This window comes from Calypte anna, chromosome 10, assembly GCF_003957555.1.
Source record: "Calypte anna isolate BGI_N300 chromosome 10, bCalAnn1_v1.p, whole genome shotgun sequence".
NCBI classification, from domain to species: domain Eukaryota; kingdom Metazoa; phylum Chordata; class Aves; order Apodiformes; family Trochilidae; genus Calypte; species Calypte anna.
Window position 1 is genome coordinate 19,359,528 of NC_044256.1, and position 17,049 is coordinate 19,376,576.

The 17,049-nt window shown below is 44.1% G+C and overlaps 1 protein-coding gene across 1 annotated transcript; it reads left to right on the forward strand.

Moving 5' to 3' along the window:
* The first annotated feature begins 881 nt into the window (after nucleotides 1-881).
* Nucleotides 882-16,974, forward strand: SLC24A1 (solute carrier family 24 member 1). Its single transcript, XM_008506146.2, has 9 exons — nucleotides 882-1,875; nucleotides 2,621-2,683; nucleotides 3,657-3,765; nucleotides 8,344-8,430; nucleotides 10,160-10,257; nucleotides 10,663-10,857; nucleotides 11,228-11,317; nucleotides 12,181-12,347; nucleotides 13,034-16,974. Exons 1-9 carry the CDS (start codon nucleotides 952-954, stop codon nucleotides 13,281-13,283), a joined length of 1,983 nt encoding a protein of 660 aa, XP_008504368.1. The 5' UTR covers nucleotides 882-951; the 3' UTR covers nucleotides 13,284-16,974.
* Nucleotides 16,975-17,049: the final 75 nt, after the last annotated feature.

A 17,049-nucleotide genomic window follows, 5' to 3' on the forward strand; every position in this document is an offset into this window, starting at 1 on the left:
GCAGGGGGGTTGGAACTGGATGATCTTAAAGGTCCCTTCCAACCCTGAAAATTCTGTGATTCTATGGAAATGAAGAGCTACATGCAAATTGCCTGGTTTAGGACCACTGCTCCATGCATTGGTGCTGAGGGATTTACCTGGGCTGCTCCCTTCCCCAGCTCCATGATGCAGGTCTCATGGCTGGTGCTCTCATCTGGTAGTTTGTGCTGCAGATAATCAGCTGCCCTGGTCCTGAGAACAACCTGTGGCAGCACACAAAGATATTGGCTTCAGAGATAGATCCAGATCTATATGACTCTATTTAATCTTCTTAATGGCTGCAGGTATTACACTGGATTGGCCATTCCTCCAGTAATGTGTCCTTCACACCTGACCCTCTCTTGTATTAGAACTTTGCCAGCTGAGGCTTGGTGACAATGGGATCATTTTCATCTGCATCTCCCTGCAACAGCATCTCCTACCTGGCTGTGAAGTGTCAAAGAAGCCTTCAGCACAAGATCCAGCCCTTGGTACTCCTCTTCCTCTTGGACAGCATCTTTGGAAGGTAAGCTGTGGAGCTCTGTTTGATTGCTTCAGACTGGAACAGCCCAGACAGTGAGAAAGGAGTGGATCAGGAGCTGACCTGTAAGAGGCAACAAAGAAACAAAACAAAACAAAACCCCAAAACCCTGAAGCCTGATCCTAGATCTGTCTTTACTCATTTAAGTCCATTACTTCTTATTGCAAAATAGAAAAGCAGCCCAGCAATGTTTAACAGTGAATGTCACCCACTCAGTGGGAACTTGCAGTACTTGACTATTTACACCAGATTTTCTTTTGCAGGATTCAGCTGTTTCTCTCCTGATGCTTAAGATCAACCAGAAACTCCAATGGTGGAGATAAGTGCAAACTGCTGATAAGGGAAGTCTGCAGGGACTTGTAGGCACAGCTGATTTTTTGAACCTCTAGGAAATGCATTTACCACGGAGAAGGCTGCTACACTGGAAAAGAATCTCCTTCTTGCTTGCCATAGTGTTGCTCCTCTCTCTCTATCAGCTCCAGCTCAGCCCCTCTGCCCTTCAGGCACCACACAGAGCCCCCCAGCCTCTGGGCCCTGTCAAAGTGACCTCCAGAGACCTCTCCAGCAACAAGACTGCCACGACAGGCAACATCACAGCAGCACCCCAAATAAAGCACTGTGTGTACGTGAATCCTGAGCCCTCTGTGCCCATCACAACATCACTGGATTCAACACCACAGAGAGAAAATGGCAGTGAAAGCTACCCAGAGGGAAAGCCACCCCATGAATCCAAAGGAGAGTATCCCAAGGACCTGTTCAGTGTGGAAGAACGCAGGCAAGGGTGGGTTGTCCTTCACATCTTTGGCATGATGTATGTGTTTGTGGCCTTGGCCATAGTGTGTGATGAGTATTTTGTCCCTGCTTTGGGAGTGATCACAGAGAAGCTGGGGATCTCTGAAGACGTGGCTGGAGCCACCTTCATGGCAGCAGGTGGATCAGCACCAGAACTCTTCACCTCCCTCATAGGCGTCTTCATCTCACACAGCAACGTGGGCATCGGTACCATTGTGGGCTCAGCAGTGTTTAACATCCTCTTTGTCATTGGCACCTGTGCCCTCTTCTCCAGGGAGATTCTCCACCTGACATGGTGGCCCCTGTTTAGAGACATCTCCTTCTACATTGTAGACTTACTGATGCTCATCCTGTTTTTCCTAGACAGTGTCATCGACTGGTGGGAAAGCCTCCTTTTACTGACTGCCTATGCCACCTATGTGTTCACTATGAAACACAACGTGTCCCTGGAGCAATGGGTGAAGCAGGAGCTGAGCAAGAAGCTAAATGCTGTGCAGGCAACACCAGCAGAGCACATGAGGAAGGTTGGTGGCCTTGTTGTTCAGGGGGAGAGTTGGAAGTAATTTCTTGCAGCCTAAACCACAAAGAAAAAACTGCATCTCCTTCAAAATGTTCAAAGAAAAGCTCAGGATGCAGGTACTGGTCAATAATTATGGCTGTAAAATCAGGCTAATGCAATCTAGATAGTAGAGATTCTAAGAAATTAGAGAACTAAAAGAGAGTTCCAGCCTTGCAACTACTGAAGATATCTGTTGTGGTCACTTACCTGCTTTCAAAGACCTGCGTGGGGTTTTGCTCACTCAGTTGTTGCAAAGGAGTTTCCAAAAAACCCCCAAAACAGTCCTGCAGAGGCACACATTGTTAGTCTGGGAACATGACTGGAAAATTCTGTGTTGAATGGAGGATAATAAGAGGCACTGTCCAAAGCCTCTTGCAGACAAGAAAAATACCTCTTTGCACCTTCCCTCACCCTCTGCTAGAAAAGCAGGATACAGGTGTTTGGGGTGAAGTCTGCCTGTATCTGCAGGAATCATTTGAGGCCACCTTCAGACACCTGAATCCTCACTGAGGAGCTGTGGGTAGAACCCTGCTTCTCTTGGAGGCCACATGGTTTTAAGGAGGTGAGCTGGCTGTGGCTTTTTCAGTGGCATCCAGGCACAGCCATTTGTGTTAGCTGTCCCACTGCCTTGCAGAGCTGCCAACAGTATCCTGAAAAAGCAGGAGAAGCAGGAGTGGTGTTCAGTTGTTTTTGTTCTCACTTGCATGCAGAGGAGCAGTGGGGCAGCTGCAGCTGATGGAACAAAGAAGGCAGCAGATGGGAAGAAGCTGGAGGTAGGTCTCAGCAACCTCACAGGGAGCTGAAGTTGTTGTGTTTTAACCCCTCCCCATGTCAGGCTGGGGATGAAGGTGTTGACTTCTGTGTCAAGAAACCTGGACCAAATCCAGGTTGTGCAAAAACAAACCAGGTGTGCTTGGCACAATGTCCACAGCTTACTGAAGAGGACACTTGGCTGAGTTGTGTCCTCAAAGGAATTTTTGTAAAATTTAAGAGACAGCTCAGGCTTCCCAAGAGGATTTCACTAGCTATTCATTCTATGCTTTAAACAGGCAAAAAGAAATTCAGATCATGACTTTTCTTACCTGGTTTCATGGCCCATTTTCCTTCTAAGCTCCCAAAGCAAAGTTTGGTGGAGTCTGTCCTTACCCATTGTGAACACTGAAGAGCTCTTTCCTTCTGGTTAAACTGCTGACCCTTTGTCTTCCCCATGGCTGAGGCCTGCCTGATGCAGTGCTTCACGTCTGTGTAACATAGCAGGAGTTACTCAAATTGCTCCTATTTGTCCCTTTCTGCACTTAACCTACCTGTACTAATCATTGTGCAGTCAAAAGCTCTGGTGTTGACTATATGAACAGAGCACCAGAGCTTTTGAGCTAAGTCAGGACACTTGGCATGGCTGCAGCATTACCTTTTAGCAGGATATAAATCTACACAGTTCTTAGCAAGGTCATGACTAAAAGCACTGCATGCTTTGATTATTGTAATTTATAAGAACATTGCATCAGTGCTGAGTCCCTGTGACCCCACTGCATTTATCTAAGGATGGGCTGGCCTGGCACCCCAAGAGCTGTGAGAGGTGGGTACTGACAGCAACCCTGGGACCTGGAACACAGAGCCTGTGTATAATCCATGGGTTGGGGAGATCAACTTCCATAGAAATGCAACCCCCAGGACAGAGGGGAACCAAGGGGGGAGATGTTTTGAGGAGGAAACTGCTGCTGACAGCTGCATTGTACCTTTCCATAGCCTCCAGCAGCCTTACAGAGAGGCAGCAGCTCAGCCTCCCTACACAACACCCAAATGCGCAGCACCATCTTCCAGCTCATGATCCACACCCTGGACCCCCTGACAGAAGGTGAGTGAATGCTCCACCCCTGAGGGACTTGGGGAGTTGCAGCCCTGAGTGCAGAGCAGTTTAACTGGGAATGCAGTGTTTGTGTGTCAGGGGACAGCAGCTCCTCCTTGAAATGCAGCCTGGAGTGCCACAGGGGCTGGTGGGTCCCTCCAGTGCCAGGGATGTCCCCTCCCTGATCACAAGGACAAACACCTCATATCCCTGGCCCTGCCCTGTCCACTTTGCCTGTGACAAACTGGTTGCTGCTGTGGTGGCTGTGCTGCTGCTGCTGCTGGGGGAAGGATGAGAGCATGTGGAGCAGCTGCTGCTGCTGGGGAGCAGCATGAGTGAGAGGCTTCCTCCAGCTCACAGCATGTCACCTCCTCCTGCCTCTTCTTAACTCTGTCTTGGAGCAGCAGCATTCAGTGCTCACTACATTTCTTGTTCAACCTGATAGCTTCATTTATAACAGGGAAATGAACACAGGGAGATCTCCTTACCTATACACCTCCCCAGCTGTGCACACAGCTCCTCACAAGGCATACACCTGAGGAGGAAAAAGAAGTTAAAACCCTTGAAGAAATTATCTTTTTGACAGTGGTTAAAATCCCAGCTGAGATCTAAAACCACTCAGCAGGTTCCAATTATGATGGTTGGGCAATCTGCATGTGATTTACACCAGCACACTGACTAAAACAACCCTGTGCTATCATCACTACCCCAGGAAACTGAATCCACAGCACTTTGCAGGTAGTGGGGCAGCTTCCCAGGGCCAAGGGCTGATCAGCTCTGGACTAGGACACCTCTAAACTACCCAGGGTGCAAAGACACCACATCTCCAGACAGACCCAGGGTCTTTGTATAGAAACTTTTAGCATCTTGCTTTGTATCAGCTTTAATCCAAACTGTGGAGGTTCATTTTGCAAGAAGTAGTGAAGCATATTGAAAAGATAGGTTTTGATGTTTTCTTCCCTAGCTCAGCACATCCCACCCCTCCACTGCCCTACTTGTTCTAAAGAGATTACCTGTTGTCCATTCAAGAAGAGATTGAAGCTAAGCAGATCAACACCTCTCATGTCTATCACAGAGGTTACAAAAAGGACTCTCCAGATCAGAATCCCAGCTGCACAAACTGATTGAGGGAACAAAGAAAGATGATAAGGACAGCAAGACAGAGGAGTGTCCACTTTGATAGATTTTAGTGAAGGCACCCATCATATCACTGCCAGCAGCCTAACAAGGGCCAGATTCATCACAATTTCCGCTACTGCTCTTTCTGTCAGCCCTGAAATATGGTATCAACAGCACAAGAATAAAACAAAAAACTTACAAGAGGCCACGATGCCACTGCCTTTAGCATCAGAAAGCACCATACCTAGAGAAATGCTGCCCCTCAGAAACCCTCCAGCACCTTCCCATCCTCCCTGCACCTCTAAATATCTTTGTGCAGCATCTGCCCACCCCAGGCTGATGTCCTCAGCTTGGTGAAACCCTGGGACCTCAGCTGAAGCTGTGGGGACCTGAGGTTACCAGTTCCAGTGCTGCCTCAGCCCAGAGCTCACTGCCGGGGGGGTTTCAGGGCAGTTGCAAACCACTGGCCCTGCTATAGCAGCTGGTGGTGCCCCGACTTGTGATTCCTGAAGAAATGGGACTGGGGAACTTCTCTGAAAGTCAACTCCCCCTCCTTCCTGCCAGGCAGAGCCTGAGCTCCTGCGGCAGCCACTAGATGGGAGTGTGACCATGGGTACCGCAGGGTTCACAGCAGGGAGGATGCGAGGCTAAGCTGCTGTCTCTCCAAGTAGTTGTTATTTTTGAGACTCTTTACTATAATAATGCTACTGAGTGTATCAAGTTCAGAATGGTTCATTTCTGTTTGTTTGAGATTTTCTTCATTGGGAAGGTTTCCTTCTTTAAGTTCTTTTCTCTGTCTAAAGGAGACTTGGGGTTTACTTTAGAAGTTCAGACATTTACATTGCATCCCAGCTTATAATTTTGAAAGAATATTTTCTTTTCAAAGTGACTTTAAAAAAAACAAAACCGAAAAACTCAACTCAAAAAGCTAGTCTTTTCTCCACTTTCTCAAAGTGTGTAGAAGCAGAGCCTGAGATCTTTTCGAGATACTTTTAAAGCTCTTCCAACAGCAGAGGGAGCTGTGGGGGAATGGAAGGGAATAAGAATTTTGGAAAACCTGAGGCTCATTTCTGAGCCTTCAGTTTCATAATCGGATTAGTCTTTAAACTCCAGTCATACAAGGAAGAAGACAGAAACCTGCTCTTACTTTTGAATGAAGAGAAAGGCTCCAGCAGCAAGGTTGTCAGAGCTGTCTGCTCTCAGCATGTCCCAGTTATCCAGCTAAGGATTGTGGAAATGAGAGCAGCCCAGAGCAGCAGGCAGTGCTGCAGAACAGAGCTGAGATAGAAGACTGAAGGCAGCTACGGTTTCTCCTTGCTTCATTAGCATTCAGTCACTGGTTTTAAGAGAACAAAGATACCAAGGGGCAAAAGGAAACATGAATTTTTTTTTTTTACTTCCACTTTTGTACAGCAGAATCTACAAATCCTCCTACATGTCAAATTTTACAGAAAAAAACCCGAATCCTTTCTGCTGGTCATGTAAATCCTGTTAGATTAAATGCGAGACCCAAAGAATTAATTTAACACCAAGAGCAAAACTCAGGGTAGAAACTCAGCTGCCACCTTTAGTGCAGCCTGGATGCTGTCAATCCATAGGACAAAAATCTTCCTGAAGATCACCTCAGGGCCCCTGGACACAGGCAGGGACTGCAGTCCCCAGGGAGGAGGCAGCACCACAGACCCCTATGCAGCACACACTGCCCAGCCCAGCTCATCCCCAGCCCTAGCAAGGGCTGAGCTGCCAGATCTCCTACCTCCCCAGTGCTGACCTGCAGATCTGCCCAGCTTAGAGCCACCTCTTCCTCCAATCTCAGCCCATCCTGCATGAAACGTGTGTCAGAGGAATTAGCAGCTTTTAAAATGAAGCTGATCTCATGAGAACTGGAGAGTGGCCTGGACCTAATCTGTTTATCCTGACAGAGATGCTCAGAGGCTCCACTGGGGTCGGCTGCAGCCCAGGGAAGGGCAGGAAGCCAGGAGCTCCAATTTATATAATCTCTTCCAGGCTGAGCCTGACCGCCCTGACCCTGCTGACAGCAGCTTTTGCAACAGCTTCTGGTAAAAGCAGAACAGAAAAGATGCATTGCCCAGTGGTTAGAGGAGACTTGGAGCAAAAGGTCACCTCTTCATTGCTTTGCACCAATGGGTATGATTATGCTTAGCATCAGCAGGAGCAAAGCAAAGTGCTTCCCATCCCCTCTGGTGGACTTTGGGTTTGACAAGGAGCATGGAAAAATCAGGCTCTGTGGTCCCCCCCAGCCTTTGGAAGGAGAAGAGCTCATCATTCCATCTCTCTTCATCTTTTCTAGCAGCCAGTGGAAATCCCACTAGGTGAGAAATGTTTGTCTGACAGCAAGAGGAACCACACCAGAGCAGGATTTGTTCCCAGAAGCCTCGATGTCTCAGCCAGTCCCAGTTATTGGGCTTACACCAGAGGCTGCTGGTTTTCACAAGGTTCAGCTTAGAACAGCAGCTCTGCCTGCATGGCTCAGGGCCCCAGTCTTGCTACTTCTATTAACTCAGCATCATGGTGATGACTACAGTGACAGGGCCGTGCCCTTGAGGCAAATGACAGCAGCACATTCTGGCTGCACAGTTGACAGTACAGTAGATTAAATCAGTGTGATCAAACTTTCAGAGGAAATTAATTTACAGCTTCACACACAAGCCCAGCACAGCCAATTTCTTATGGCTACTGCCCATGTGCAAACCCTGTGTCACTCAGCTCAGTCTCTGGGCAGGCAGCTCAGCCTGCTGCCTACCCATCACCTATCTCTATCAAGCTGATACAGATCAGAGCAAATCAGGCATTACTGTCAGCAGCTGACTTGCTCACTGTCAGGGAGAGCAGGAGTTCAGCTATTGGAGCACAACACCTAGCTACAAACACACACACAGTTTCACCTGTAAACCAAACCAAACCAACCAACCAAAAAGGCAGAGAAGTGGAATACAAAAGATTTGTTATTTTTCCTTACCATCAGTAAGCATCACAGTGAAGCCTCTTCAGCAGCCACATGACAGAAGGAAGGTGTCATTTTTAGCTTGCACATAATCTAGCCTGAAAAAAATAATAGTCCTTTGGGAACAAAATGACATTGCATTGAAACTCCTCCTCTGTGCTCTCTGCATTTGCTTTCTATGAAGTACAGATAAACCCTGTGTTACTGAACTGGAAAGGATTTATCTCCCCCCTAGATTCTTTTTTTCAATATGAAAGTATTAGTTACAAGCCAAGTTGCTGGCATAATTGCCATAACACTGAGCATTAAAATATAACTACTAACAGCAGCCAAAACCCTAGAGCTACAGCCAAAAAGACAACTCACAGGTCAGTGTTGAATGCAATCTGTGCAAGAGGAATAGCACAAGAGTGTGTCTGTGTTTGTGTGTTGGGGGGAGACACATAAAGAAGGGCTTTGCAGAGCTGACAGCTGCTGAAAAATGAATCTTTCCTGACCCACAGCAAAATTTAAAGACAGAGTGGACATTCTGAGCACCATAGCCAAGGCCAAAGTAGAGGCTCCGAATGGACAAGGATCAAAACCAGAAGGTGAGTGCAAGAAGAGTCAAGAGTGCTGCTCACCTTGATTTACTCTGCAGTCCCTCACCTTCCCAGCACTCAACACCCAAGGGCTGGCAAAGAAACACTATGGTCAAACACAAATGTTCTGTTATTCCTGGTCACAGATGGCTGCTGTAACAACACAGCAGACATCAATTGATGCACAGTAGGAGTGGGCAATAAAAGCCATGCCCACAGGAGGGGTTAGGGAGATAGCATCCAAACAGAACCTGCTACAAGGATGTAGTGTAAATTGCCAGCAGAAGGGTAGGAGAGGGGAAGTCAGGTCATTAGACAGCAGTTGGGTGCTGCTGATCTTTGGGAGACCCTGCAAATGAGATGTTAATCTAAACAAAGCACCTTCATTTTAGCCAGGAAATTTGGCACATTTGCAGAAGAGCCTGGAAGATTCCTCCAGAAAAAAGCCACACTGATTCCATCCCTGCCAACTCTAAGGATCTCTGCTTACTCCCTTTTCATTTAATAGGTTTGGTTTTTTCTATATCACTACTGATCCACAAGCTTTCTGAGCTGGTTCCCAGCTGGCCTGTGCTGTCAGTGGGGCTGGAGAGTCTGGCACACAAACTACATTCTGTGGGCAAGTTCCCACCTCTAGTAGCACTTTCCCACAGCACAGCACTCACCTGAGCACCTCACAACACTGAGCCTCAGCTGTCTCAATGAGGCCAAACTGGAGAGTACACAGTTTAAGAAACAAAGAAATTCTTGCTGCAACTCACCAGCTCCACACTGACATCACTGAATGGTAAATTTTTACTCCATGCCACAAATTTTGTTGGCTCATAGGTGAGGCCTCCATGTCCCAAAAACTTTATCACTGTCCCACTTTGAAAGCCTGGTCTCAGAAATCCCAAAGAGCACCCACTGAGAAGATGCATCCCTGAAAATCTCCCCTCTGCACTTGCTCCCGAGTGCAGTTGTGAGGCTGCAGTGTACCCTGTTCAGAGCAAGATACCCTGTAACACCCCACCCTGGAAAAATTCCTGGGATAACATGATCCTACTGACTTGACAGGATGGAGGGGACCCCCCAGCCTAAACTGCAGCAGTCTGAAAAGGGTCCTTGCTGTGACTGAACAGAGAACCAGGCTCCCTCTCACCTCTGCTCTGCATTTTCCATATTTCTACACTTTCTTTTTGCACAGTTTTCTGTGTCCCTCTTGGCTATGCAGGTTAACAGAAGAACAGCACAGAGGACACTTGTATGTCAGCACTTTTCTATTGGCATTTGAACACTTACCAAGTGATTAAAGTCTGGCAGCACCTAACAGATATTTCTCAGAAGTCTTGAAGAGTATCAGTTCCCTGGGAATGCTGTGCTCTAGTAGAAAAAAGTGGAAAGCAAAGCTTTGCATCCTTCCTGGCTTCTAAGGATGGCTTAAAAAAGATCTTTAGAATCCAGACTGAAACTGAGAAATGCTCAGGAGTAGTAGATCAGATAATTAGCATTTCCCTCTTGTTACTCTTGTGCTTTTTACAGCAGGTTCAGACAGAAGGTCACAGGAGCATCAAGGTACCATTCTCTGCTGGGTGGGCCAGGGTCTGCCTGGATTTTACTAATCACAATCCTCAGGAGTCAGAGAGGACAAACCTGGGCAGGCAGAGTGGGTTCAACACAAAATGCCACATGTTCTTGTGGAGAGCTCAAACGTGATGCTAAGATGACTAAAACCAGATTTCTTTCTTATCACTCTAAGCAGAAGAGGAGAAGGCGGCATCCAGCAGCATTCAGGTAACTCCTGCCAGTGACTCTGAGCTCAGCAAACAGAAGGCAGACACAGCACAGGATGGACAGGTATTTAAATAAGCATTGCAGGCAATCAATTTCTCCTCAAATGGCTCTTCTGAGGCCAGAGAGATACTTGAACATAAGGGAAGATTGGAGTATTCTGTGTTAATCTGTACAAACTTCTTGTTTCCTAAACCCTCCTTTCAGTTGGTGCCATTCAGCTCTGTTCTGATGAAGCAAAGTTCTCAGAGACAGTACATGTTTCATTTGTGTCAAAAATCCATCTAAAAATTGGTTTTAGTTATGGGACAGAAGTCAGCTAACATAATACAAGTGCTGAGATATGGTAAACCAGGATTTTGTCCTGAGGGCTGTGACTGCCCTTATCCACACTACAGATGACCTCTGCCAAGGTGAGGCCATGGTGAGCAGTGCACTAAATATTGCCTTTGTTTCTATCCTGATCTACAGCCCTCTTCAGGCAGTGGTACCTCAGAAGACAGCAGCTCTGAGGAAGACAGTGATGATGACAGCACAGATGATGATGAAAACGATGAGCCATTATCTCTTGAATGGCCAGAAACTAGGAAAAAACAAGCCATTTACCTTTTCCTCTTTCCCATTGTCTTCCCTCTCTGGAGCACTATACCTGATGTCAGAAACCCAGTAAGAATCTATCTTCCTTCTGCTACTGGGTTCATTAACTGAACTATAGATTTCCATTCAGCAAGAGCCCCCAGTTCTATTTTTCCATACCTGAAGTCTTTGCATACTTGAAGTGCTGATAATGCCACAGGGAGTGGGACAGGAGCCCCCAGTGCAGCACAGGGTGGTTCCAGAGACTGAATTTAATAAACCACAAAAGACTTTCAAGTACTGGTCATCTCCTCAGGCTGACAAAACCAAATACAATTGGAGAGACCAGGGGCTAGCTTAAAGCAACTGATTAAAGTGAAGTGTCTCAGGTGAATTATTTTCTTTGGGGATTGTCAGTTTTTCTGAAATTTCATCTTTTTCTTTTCCAACTTGATTTTAGGATTCAAAAAAACTCTATGTCATCACGTTTTTTGGAGCCATCATCTGGATTGCTGTGTTCTCTTACCTCATGGTGTGGTGGGCTCACCAGGTGAGAGGTTTATTTTCTCTCTGTGAATAAGGCCATTTCAGAACAAGTGGATGGAGAGAGAGAGGAGAGGAGGAACAGCATCACTGTGGCATTTTATCTGATAAATTACAGCTGCAGTCATCCATCAAAAGAGTAGAAACTTTGTTTGTTAGAACCCAAAAGGGAATTTTCAATTTCATTCTTTTCGGTTTGAAGAGGGTCATTCTTTTTTGAGAGCTTCCAAGGGAATTTGTGCACCAGTGAAAAGGAAAGTGCTGTCAAGATTTATCTTCATACTGCCTTTTTGTTGATGAATGCTGCTGTGCAGAGCTTAACTATCCCTTACCTAATTATAATTCTAGGAAAACACAGGTTCTGATTCTGGAAGCTGCTAAATGATCTCAGCTCCCATTGCCTTAATGATCATTGGGTATTCTGGGAAGCAATACTTGGCATCTTGTAGAATCAGACAATTTGTATTTAGCCATAGATTGTACATTCTCTGTCTAGTTGATCAAGCCATAAATCCACAGATTGTCATTTCCCAAAGCTCTTGGATCACACAGAGCTAATGTTAAATTTGGAGAGGGAACTGTAGGAGACATCCAGAAGAGGTAAACTTGGGACAGAAGAATGAGATGTACTCTGACTTGACCTTCCTTGGTCCTGGCAACACTGTGATCAGCTGCCCTCTGCTACAGAGTGAATCTGAGATCAATACACATGGTGAAATTTAACTTCTTAATCCTATGAAAAAAGCTACCAAGTTTAAGGGATTACAATATTTTCACTCACTTATGGCATGAAAGCTGAGACTGCACAGAATGCTTAAATTCCATGTTCTAAAACTAACAACCCTACCTGAGTTTCTTTGTGTTTATCAGGTTGGTGAAACAATTGGGATCTCTGAGGAAATCATGGGGTTGACCATATTGGCAGCAGGAACCTCAATCCCTGACCTCATCACCAGTGTCATTGTAGCACGGAAAGGCTTAGGTGACATGGCTGTCTCCAGTTCTGTAGGCAGCAACATCTTTGATATCACTGTTGGGTGAGTATGAGAGATGCTTTTCTTCTGAAATACAAAGCAAGCTGGGTTTATTCCTAACAGGGTCTTAGTTATTTTCATTTTAGCTGTAATTAAATGAAGGTGAGCTGGACAAGTTACTTTTTTTTTTTTTTTTAACTCAATCTAGTCAGGAAAGACAGATTTGTATAACTTAGTTCAAAGTGAGCATTAAGTTGCACAGCTTAGGTCACTGAGATAATGCTAAGTAGCTCAAAACAGAAGCACCACCACCTTCACCTAATTCTGAATCAACAGAAAATTACTGATTTTTCAAGTTAAAACCACAGCAAACCTCTGGCTAATGATAAAGATTTACAGAGAAGACTCTTGGCCAGCCACTCCACCATTCAGATCCCACACAAACAAGGCTCAGTATCTGCATCTGTAGCTCTTATCAATAAAGCATCAGGACTTAATTCTTTATGAGAGTATGCAGACACTTAATTCACAGGTACTATTTCAAAAACACTTTTAGATTCCTAGATTGCATTATGATGGTGCAAGTATTAGCTAAATGCAGGTTTTGACATAAACATCAATTTTAGATTTATGCTAAGTGCAATCATGCAGTTTTTCCCCTTTAACAGTTTAGAAAAATTGCTTAGTTCTGATGCTGAAAATGAAATGCCTTAAAATATTTATTTAAATCTCTTTTCCTTTACTTACAGTTTGCCTGTTCCTTGGTTCCTCTATTCTGTCATCAATGGCCTCAGTCCAGTTGCAGTCAGTAGCAATGGTTTGTTTTGTGCAATTGTTCTCCTTTTTCTCATGCTCCTATTTGTGATTATCTCAATAGCTGCATGTAAATGGAAAATGAACAAACTGCTGGGGCTCACTATGTTTGGTCTTTATTTTGTGTTTTTGATCATCAGTGTGATGTTAGAAGACAAGATAATATCCTGCCCAGTGTCTGTATGACATCTGGACACTTCAATATCTATGTAAGCATACATCGAAATCAAAAGGAGTTTAAGGTAGCAGCAATTGTTCTACTGAAAAAAAGCAACCAGAATTGTAACAATCTGAGAACAACACATCTTTAACATTCTAAACAAATAAATCTCAAGTGGTTTCATGGTCTCTACTGCTTTTCTTCAGTATCAGAAAAGATCAGATAATGATTTCACCAATATAACACATGTTCAGTTATTCAGGGAAAGGCTGAAAGAGATGCACAAATTTTTAACTGTGACTGATCCCCTCAAGTTAATAGAGCTGTCTGATATTCAGCACAGAATGTTTCCTCACTGTAGTGATGTTTTCAGCAACACCCTCTAGTACACTGCTCACTGCAGTCAATGAACTGGAGCTCAGTGGGAACAATCATCCCTGGAGCAGTGGGAACTGCTCATCCTTGCAGCACTTCTCTGCTTCAAGTCCTCTGGATACAGATTCTGCACCTCAGAAGTGCACAAAAGCAGTGAGCAGAGTTTGCTGCACTTGTTTGCCACAGCTTCCCTGGGCAGAGGTACTTTTCATCCTTTCCCAAATGCCACAGTAACACACCCATAGCTGGCACTCTGCAGACACCTGCACACAGAGTCTGTGACATGCTGCAGAGGAAAAGCTGCTTGCCAACCCTCTTAGGGCTGTGGAAAATTTCCTAATAAGGTTTTCAGGAAAAAAACAAAGCAGGAAAAGTTGTTTCCACACAGCTTGAGTACCACAGCATCCTGAAAGCTATTCATACAGCTCCTTAAGCTGGATCTGATCTTGCAATATAACCACTAAAATTTACCTCAAGTGCCACCAACACAAGTGTGAAGTCATCTTTCTTGACATCTGATTGCAACAACACTAAACAGATCAGGGGTTACAGAACCACATTACCACTAATAAAAACTAAAACCAGGAGTCAGAAACACAACAGGAAGTTCAACTGCTTTTGTTTTCATCATGACACTAACCTGAGACTTAAAGATTATTGTAACCAGCACTAATTCTTGTTGTTAGCACTGTCTTCCACATAACCACAACTGCCACAGACATAAACTATCAACAACCAACGTTGTTAAGACTTGCAGATTTTTCTGTCATTCTAATCCACCTGAAGAAATTGTAATAAAAATAACCAGAAAGATTTAAGCTTTTTATTGACTCACTGTAAAACTTCTTTTTTTGGGGGATGAGACAGAAAAAAAATTAACATTGTGAACACTGACTTGCATATTTCAAAGGAACTACAAACCAAAGCAAACATCCAACACACTGGGTTTTTTTGGTAAATAAAATTTAAACATTACATATTTACAAATCTACAACCATTCATTTAAAAAGTGCTGCTTGCAGACTAACAAAGTACCATTTTTAAATCCCAGTGAGATAATACCCAGAAATACCCCTCTCTATTATTACTATTTGCATCTCCCATTTGTTATACAAACATTTTACATGCAGGTATTTCCTCTTTCTTGGGGTATAAATCATTTGATTTGCCAGTGGAAGTCTAATTCATCAGGCTCTAACTGTATCAAGAGTAAAACCTCAAACAGTGAGCAGTGTCAGAGAAACAGCACAACTTCTATTCACATTTCAGTATTTCATCTCCAAGAATTATTCCAGTAGAACCATAAGTAAAGCAAAATATATATTGCACTGCAAATGTAAAACCTCGGCTGCAGGTTTTTGACATAAGCACTATTTAGTACACAAAAGAAGAAAATTCAGTTCATACAAAATTTTAAATTGAAAATATGTCTCAAATCTTTTATTTATCCATCTTTACGGTACTGGAAAATATACTCAAATTGCTTTGCTAATAAAGGACAGTGAGATTCCAAAACTGTTTCAACACTGATTTCTATGATTCTTAAAAATCATCCACCTCAGGACTTCTGTTTTGAACATTATTATGACCTGAATGAGGAAAATTTCCCACTGAAAGTATATCACTATCCTGGCTATATTTTATTATAGTATTTCTACAGTGGACTGACTTGCAACAGACTTTATAAAACAATTTGTTACGTGTCATGATTTCACTTGATGAACTGCTGGGTGATAGAGTAATGGGAAAGCACTCCCAAATCAACACCAGCAACACTTCAGGAGTGCCACTCTGGGGATGCAAGAACACAGTGAGATTGTTTGCCCGAGGGATGCACAACCAATCCTTTTCCTGTTACTGTACACACCCTCCTGGTAACACTGGATTGTTGAGATGGGAACAAAGTGGCAAACTTGTTGGTTTTAAAGTCTGGAGACAGTTGGAAGTACTTACAATTAAGGTAGGATTAGAGTGGGGAAGTGGCCATGCAGCACAAGTGCTGCTGCCAGCACAGAGTTTGCAGTGTTACCTCCTGGGCAGGGAGAGGTGGTCAGAGAGCGGGCTCAGGCGCTTCTGTCAGGCTCAAGGGGAAGCCTGAAGCTTCATTGCTCAGCACCTCTAACACACCACAGCAGCTCTGGAAAAAGCACTTGCTCTCCTTCATGGCTTGAAGGTCCTATATAAAAGAGTGGCTGCCCCAAAGGGTCAGTGACATGGGAAACAGAACTGCAAAGAGCTGGGGACACGACCCCATACACAGCACGGAGATGGGTGAGGTTACACAGGCAGCAACTACTGGGTGCAACTTGCTTGGTAAATACAGAGTAGGTACTGCACAGAGCAGAGCAGACATGCACACTAATTGCTATGTTCAATGAGTTTGTTAAAAAAATAACCTGATGTTTTTCACAATAGCTCAGAAGAATGAAGGGGGGGATGTGTCCACCCTACACTGATACACTGTTTACCACCTACCTGGGTTAAAAAATAGGAGCTTATAGTTCATGCATGAGGAATACTTTACAAGCGAGGCAGCACAAGAGAGACCATCACAAATCATTATAATAAATTAAATGTGAAAAAGCTTGGCAAGTGTAGCACTGCTAGCTCCACTGCAGGGTGGGGGGATACTTCCAAAAAGGTCAGCTACATCATAAGCAGTGAATTAGAGAAGAAGTATTACCCAATGAAAGCTGTATCCAACAAGACTGCATCTTGCAATTAGCATCAGTATATACCTGCAGCTCTATGAGTTTTATATCTTTTCTCCTTAGGGCAACATCTTGCTACTTCACAGAGGTCTGGGAGGAGGTTACAGAGAGCTCCATAGCAGCATTACTTCTCATTTAAGCCTCTAAGAGGCTCACTCTATTTCATTTAATAAAGTAAACATGAGCTTTACAGTTTATCTCCTTTCTGTCTAACTAAATATTGCTGTATTACTATACTTGCAAACTAAACAGATTTAAAAAAATACCTGCTGGTAGGCAGGCAGAGATATAAAACCCAATGTAACAGCCAAATATTTATAAGTATTATAATATAGCAACCACTAAAGAAGTTAGAATTGGAAAACCATAATTATTACTTAAAAATAAAGGTATTTCTTATAGCATGACTTAATTTGTTGAGGGTGTTTTATACCATTCAATGTCTGTTTTCCCACCTCCATACAAGACTTCTGATGTTTTCTCTGTAGCCCACCTTCTGGGGAGGAGTTGCTATGTGACTGAGAGCACAGAACATTTAAAAAAAAATCTCTAGAACAAGAAAATATGAGTCAAAAGCCATGACTCCACCACAAGGACTGACACAAACTTTGTCTTCACAGAAAAAAAAAAACAAAAATAGAAGAAGTTGTTTTGCCTGTGAAATAGTGACCAAACATTCCAAGGACATTTAACTATGCACAATATG